Raw genomic sequence first — 6,918 nt, 5'->3', positions numbered from 1 at the left:
TTTTTTTTTTTTTTTTTTTTTTTGGTGGTTTTTACAATATCCTGGAAGTAGAACTAAATTATCTTGTCTCTGCCATGATGAATTTGAGGAGGAGCTCATATATTCAGTGCAATAGGGGCAATTCTGTGGCTTAAAGGATAAGCGACAGATTAAATCTTTGTGTGGGGGATGAATATTGTTGAGAGCTAGACACCAAAAGTTGTTGATCTAGCCTTATAGTCTTGGGATGGTATGACATCATTAAAACCTAATCTGGTATTTCCATCAGCGGTCGTGGGGAATGTTGTACCGAGCCAGCGAGTACACCAAATACCGGGACACAGATAAGACTGAAAAAAGTTCATTCCACACGTGCAGACTCCACTTCCTAAGAGAAGTGAAGCCCCGTTACAGGATTGTGCATAACTTTTACAGGATTTTTCAAACAAAAAAGTTCAAACGTAGGTCAGGGTTTTCTCACAACTGAAAGGGGGAGAAACTCCAGACACATTACTCATCTTACACTTGTCTTACAGGGGTAGTGTTTTATGGTCCCCTTTAACATCCTGTCTGTTCCCTGGCCAGTCTTGCTAATCAAGCTTGCCATTAGCCCAAGAAGGTTTTTGCAGTTTGAGCAGTTTTCCCTGATGTTTGATAAGGGGAGGGGAACATAGCAGTCTCTGGGGGTCCTTAGCAGGCCAGCATGAAGTCACTTTAGCTCAGTCAGGTCTCACAGGGAAGAGTATGAGGAGGAGAAATGTGTATAGAGTTAGCTCTGGGGAGTTGAAATCGTGGAAGTTTCCTGGGTGAAAGTGACCTGTAATCCGCTCTATCACTCATTCCTTCTGGAAACTCTTCTAAGGGGTAAAGCCAGTGACGATCTTGCTGTAGCTGGGCAATGAAGAGCTGGAACCACAGTCGGATCCATGACATGATCTTAACGAAGCGACAAGTGAACGTGTTCCTGTAAAATAAGCTGGTTGACAGTTTGATTAGACATTGTTTGGATTTGATTTTGCAGGAATCGGAGTAAGCAGGGGGCAACCGTGGCCAGAATGAGGATGCAATCGAGGGGCCAAGCGAAGGTAGGATCCACGGCAGCACACTCTGCAATGGGGTATGACTGTAGGTCTTCCAACTGATCTTTTCTCCTTTTAATTCTCTTTCGGAGGTCTTGAACTTTAGAGGTGACTGTGCCTGGCTTGTTAACAAAATAACCACAGTCTTCTCCTAACATTTGGCATATGCCTCCTTGAGCTGCGGTGAGGACGTCTAGGGCCCTCCGATTTTGGAGTACCACAGCCGCAGGGGAATTGATTTGGTTTGTAAAGTGAGCAAGGTGTCTGCTGCTCCATCCATATCTTCATTAAGCTCTTCAGACAGGGCCCTGTGAAAATGAGTGGATGTTGACATTTCCGCTGGTCCCGTTCCTATTCCCATTAGGGTTCCTGCTCCCACCAAAACCAGGGCTAGGAGGGGAGCAGCCCTTTTAGATGGATCTCGGGATGGCCATACGTAAGTTAAAAAGACCTCATCTGGGTATAAAGTCTTAGAGGTGGGGTCAGGAAAGCGACATAGCGTGGAATGGTGGAGGTATGGAGGCACCTCCGTGCTGAATCTCCACATATGAAAAATAAGCCGGGAGGGAAGCATGGACAACTATCAAGAGATAAGTTGGCCCGGCGTAGATCTGAGACACTGGAAGCTAGATCGGTTTGTGTTACACAGGTAAGGCTGGTTAGTCTATGGGTGTGGGCGAGCCTGTGGCATAAATTCTATAAGCTTTATGATTTTCAGATACGTTTGTTTGACAGGTGTAAGTGTATGACAGGGGAACTGGGAAAGGGTATACGGCCTTGGTACTATGGGGAGGCACATCCAACGAGCACATTGGCCAGTACGAATTGTATTAATGTGAGTATTGAATAGCCTGGGAATTCTTTGTTGTGAGTCCGTTATGTACCTGATTTTTTGGACGTCAGTTGCCTTGTAGGGAGGGGGTGTAGGTGGTTATGAACATTTTATGAGGGTCTGTTTTACTAGTTCGATGCGCTCCCGGAAGGCTTGGGCTGGGACTCCTCCCCCGTCGGGCATTCCCAGTTGAGGAGCCCTTGAAAAGCAGGAATCCACCCTTTTTCCTCTGCCACAGCGTGAGACAAAGGCCTGTCATGAGTGCCATGTTGTGTCAGACCACATCTTGGATACAGATCTCGGAGGTTGGACAGCAGCTGCTGTGCACTTACGTATAGGAGACAAATGATCCGGGGGAGTATTTTTAGTAACCACACCATTTTCCCACACCACTTGTTGCAATACCCTGTCCAGGTGCGCTGTGGAGGGCCTCTGCCGTGGTCTGAGTCGAGGGCATACACAGGGGCAGGGCCTGCAGGGATCCCGTGAGCAGACCAAGACAAGTAAGCATGAGAGGATAAACTAACATCTCCTGCTCTAAATGTCCGGACAAAAACAAGACTTTTAGAAAGGTTGGATGGCAAGTTAACGCCAGCAGCCTAGAATGCTAAGAAGGGTAATGATAAAATAGTAAGTTATTGTTAAAAGCCACTTATTTAGAGCTTTCCAGTCTAAAGGGGCCGTGCCAGTGAGTTCAATTCCAAAGAGGAACCCAGAAAGGATCAGTAGGGAGGAAGCTCAGGACATCAGTGGGTGCCCCTGTATTACAGGGGTCACAATACCCCATGGGGTCCCTGGTCATATATTTTTTATTTTTGACTGGGGGGGGGAAACAGGAGAGTTACTGTAGCTTATCTGGCCCCCAAGTTGGGGAAGACGGTGGATTGCGAACAATTGTGTCTTCGGGGATCCGGGTGAATTTAATTTGCGTGGCCCAGTGGGGGTGGCAGCATAGGGTGGATGTCGTCCTGTGGAAGTGACTGAAGAAGGAGGGCTTTGGAGGAATGGTTTAAGGCGAGAGCAGCGGTACCATCCCGGAAGGTTTTTTACCTTTATTGCTGTGGGTGTGGACAATACGACAGTATAGGGTCCTTGCCATCTCAGTTTAAGGGGACCCCTTGAAAGGTGTGGTGGGGCTAACAAACAGTACCTGGTCACCTGGCTGGTAAGCGGCAGGTAAAGAGGAGCGGGGAGACGGAAGTAGGGAGTCAGTGTGTTGCCATAGTAGAGACCACATACGGTTAAGTAAGGGAATCAACAAGTGTGGTGGTAACTGTGTTGGTTTAGGGGTAAGTCCCGGGGGTAACATAGGTCTTTCACACATAAATTCAAGCCAGGTGTGGTGGCGCACATCTGCAATCCCAGCACTTGGGAGGCTGAGGCAGGAGGATCGCTGTGAGTTTGAGACCAGCCTGGGCTACATAGTGAGTTCCAGGTCAGTCTCAGCTACACAGTGAGATCCTGTCTAAAAACAAACAAACAAACAAAAACACCAAACATAAGTTCGAAGTGGGAGAGGTTGAAAGGATTTTTTGGCAGAGAGCGGAGATGCAAGAGGGCAAGGGGAAGCAGCTTGATCCAATTTAAGTGAAGTTCAAGAGAGAGTTTGGTCAGGACAGACTTGAGAAAGCAGTTAGTTATTTCTACTTTATCAGAGGATTGGGGGTGAAAAGGGCACATGGAAATGCCATGGGATTCCCAGGGCTTTGGTTAAAGCTTGGGATACTTGAGAAGTGAGTTCTGGGCCATTATCAGACTGAAATGAGGTGGGGACTCCAAAGCGAGGGATTATCTCAGTGAGTAGGAGATTAGAGACAGTGAGAGTCCTTTTGTTGGAGGTAGGAAAAGTTTCAGCCCAACCTGAAAAGGTGTCTACTAACACTAATAGATATTTGAATCTTTTAACTGTGGGCATGTGTGTGAAATCGAGTTGCCAGTCCATGCCTGGGAGGAGTCCCCACCCCTGATGTGTGAGGAAGGGAGGTGGCTGTGTGGGAGAAGGGTTGGTGCACTGGCAGATTTCACAGGAGGCAGAAAACTGTTTAAGGAAATTAGTATCTGAAGGGGATAGAGGAAAATATGTTTTGAGAAACTTGCCTAGAGCCTGGATGTTAGGATGGAAGAGCCTGTGAAGTTAGGCCAGAATTTGTTTAGAGGGTGTTGGGGTTGAGTGTCTGAAGGGGTGTCTTGGGTGTCAGGTGGCGTGTTGTCAGAGGACTTGAGGATGTCCATTACAGGGAGTAGTGCAGCCCTTTTTGCTGCCTGATTGGCTCTGTTGTTTCCCTCCGTGATCTTGGATGGATCTCTGATGTGACTTACAATGAACTATACCTATTCCCATAGGGAGTTGTGAGGCTTTGAGCAGTTGAGAATGAGGCTTGAATTAGTAACGGAATCTCCCTTTGTGTTAAAGAATCCTCGTTCTATCCAGGCAGAGTGTGAAGTGAGGGTATGGTGAGCACACTTGGAGTCAGTGTATATGGTTAGTAGTTGGCCCTTTGCAGTTGGAAGGCTCTAATTAAGGCACATAGTTCTGCCTGTTGGTTAGTCGTGTTTGGTGGGAGGGGCATTGTCTCTCCCGTCCCCTGGAAAGACACAATCCAATCGCATACCCTGCTCTACGGGACTCCCCTGGGGAGAAAGGAGCTGCCATCGGTGAACCAAACAGGATTAGAGGTGGGCAGGACAGGAAGGAGCTCTTCCAGGACTTGGAGGCAGCTGCGACCAGCGTTATCTCTCGGAGTGTCTGGGTCAAGAGGAGCGGGAAGCAGTGTGGAGGGGTTGAGCGGAGGACAAGTTTTAAATCAGTGGGGAATCGCTGATGAGTGAGGTCTGTAGGGTTAACACTCGGCAGGGGGCAAGGTTTGAACATTTTTGTGTGTTAGAAGTTCAGAGAGAGGATGGGGTGAAAGAACGGGGGGGGGGCGGGGAGCTGAATGCAAGTTTTTCTGATTCTTGAATGAGGACTGCGGCTGCGGTAAGAGCCCTAAAACAAGCAGCCCGAGCCCAGGACGGTGGGGTCCTAACCCTCTAGAGAGGTAAGCAGTGGGGGACGGCAGAGGTTGGGCCTGTAAGGTGTCCAAGAATGCCTGAGGCGAAGCCCTGATTTTCTGAGGTGTAGAGATAGAAGGGCTGGGAGACCTCTGGGGGTGTAAGGCGGGGTGGGGGTGCATGTAGAAGGGATTGGAGAAGGGGGTGGTGACAGAGCTAAGGACAGGTTCCTGAGGGGGTACCTGTGAGGCTTCGTACAAGGGAGAGGCTAAAATGGAAAAAATCAGGAATCCAGAAGCGTAAATAGCCAGCCAAGCCCAGAAAAGAGAGAAGTTCTTGTTTAGGGGTAGGTGTGAGCTTTTTACGATCTAGGTGATGGTCTTAAAACCTTGTGAAAGAAGAACACCACACACATAAGTTACTTTGGGTTGACACAATTGAACCTTAGATGGTGAAACCCAATAGTCCTTGTGAGACAGAAAGAAGGGAGGGCCAGGGATTTGGCTCAGTGGTTTCACCACCTACCCCGGAAGCACAGGGGCCCAAGTTCGATTCCCGGTAACAAGCAAACAAACAAATGACCTGTCATGTAAAGGTATGAGATCCCAATGATGATGTAACTGTGCTGTATACCTAAAGTGTACCACTAAACTCAATGAGGGAGGGGAAAAAAAGAAAGAAAGTTAAGAAGGGTATAGGTATCTTGTTGTGAGGCCTCTAGGGAGGCACTGCAGAGAAGGTCACCAACATATTGGAGAAGAAAGGAGGATTTGAAGATTAGGGAGGTCAGGTCTTTTGCTGGGGTCTGGCCAAACAGATGGGGGCTGTCCCGGAAGCCCCGAGGAAGGACTTTCCAGGGGAGTTGGGTAGAGGTTTGGGTAGAGGGGTCTGTCCACATGAAGGCAAAGAGATCTAGTGAGTCAGGGTGCAGTGGAGTGGAAAAGAAGGCATCTTTGAGGTCTAATAGCAAGGAGTGAGTAGCATGTGAGGGGATGGGAGAAAATGAAGGCGGTAAAGAGGAGGCTAATTTGCTGGGTCAAATATTTTAGGGGCAGAGGGAGAGCTTAAGGTTTTAGTAGCAGGCTGACAGGAAGAACAGAGGGAAGGTTTCGATCTTAAGTAGATCTCACCCATTTGCCCATGCGACCCACAGAAGTTACAAAGACCCCAGAGAAGTGAGGGATCAAAAGAGCCATTAGGTGGCCATAATAATGGGTCTACATTTGTGTAGAAAGACTAATAAGGTGTTAGGTTTCAGGTCAGGCTTGAGGCCGAGAGCTGTGAGATTTTGGAGTAGGCAGCCCAGGGGAGTCCGCCAGAATGGATTGTTCCGATCCCATGGCAGAGAAAGGAGACTTCTGTCGCTGCTCACTGAGGCGTCCTAGAGTGAGGGACAGAGAGTCGCAAAACAGTAGCGCCGCTCCTGAGGGTCCTCACCACTCAGCAACGAAACGCCAGGCCACAGCTGGCCGGGGAGACTTGGGATCTGAGCTAAGGACTTTTCAGTTAGAGGCCACAGTTGGCCAGAAACGCGCCAAGTCTCCTAGAGGCCGGAGAGCCCAGTGCCTCAGGGGGGAGTCTCGGCTGCGGAATCGAAGCCCAGACTCACAAATCCGCGAGTAAAGGCTGGTTACTCACCTATCGATGAGGCCAGTGGTGGGTGCATAGAGGCGTCTGGGCGAATGGACACAAGTTGTCGGGCCAGGAGGATGTGGAGCCAAGGCTCGGGGTCCCTAAGACCGGGCATTATAGCCGGGAGATGGGTAGCACCCGATGGAGTCACAGCACCAATGAAGGAAATCTGCGCCTGCCAAGGATCACTCCGCACACCGACAGAGCCCGTATGAGAGATCTTCTTTGTTTTTGTTGTTTTGAGACAGGGTCTCACTATGTAGTTGGCGCTGACCTGGAACTCACTATGCAGCTCAGGTTGGTCTCGAACTCACAGCGATCGTCCTGCCTCAGCCTCCCCAGTGCTGGGATTACAGGCGTGAGCCACTACACCCAGTTTGAGAGATCTTTTTTTTTTTTTTTTTT

The 6,918-nt window shown here is 49.0% G+C and overlaps 1 protein-coding gene across 3 annotated transcripts in view; it reads left to right on the top strand.

Moving 5' to 3' along the window:
* The window catches only part of Swap70 (switching B cell complex subunit SWAP70), a 140,865-nt gene that overhangs the window by 26,025 nt on the left and 107,922 nt on the right, over positions 1-6,918 (top strand). For all 3 annotated transcript variants that reach the window (XM_019206216.2, XM_010615284.3, XM_010615283.3), the window contains exon 4: positions 1,001-1,064. In XM_019206216.2, the coding sequence (XP_019061761.1) occupies positions 1,035-1,064 (30 nt within the window). In that variant the 5' untranslated portion in view covers positions 1,001-1,034. The remainder of the gene's footprint in view (positions 1-1,000; positions 1,065-6,918) is intronic.

Source organism: Fukomys damarensis, unplaced genomic scaffold (genome assembly GCF_012274545.1).
Source record: "Fukomys damarensis isolate Sample0158 unplaced genomic scaffold, DMR_v1.0_HiC HiC_scaffold_16, whole genome shotgun sequence".
NCBI classification, from domain to species: Eukaryota; Metazoa; Chordata; class Mammalia; order Rodentia; family Bathyergidae; genus Fukomys; species Fukomys damarensis.
Note: the sequence above shows the minus strand (reverse complement) of the source record. Positions and strands in the feature narration are given on the sequence as shown.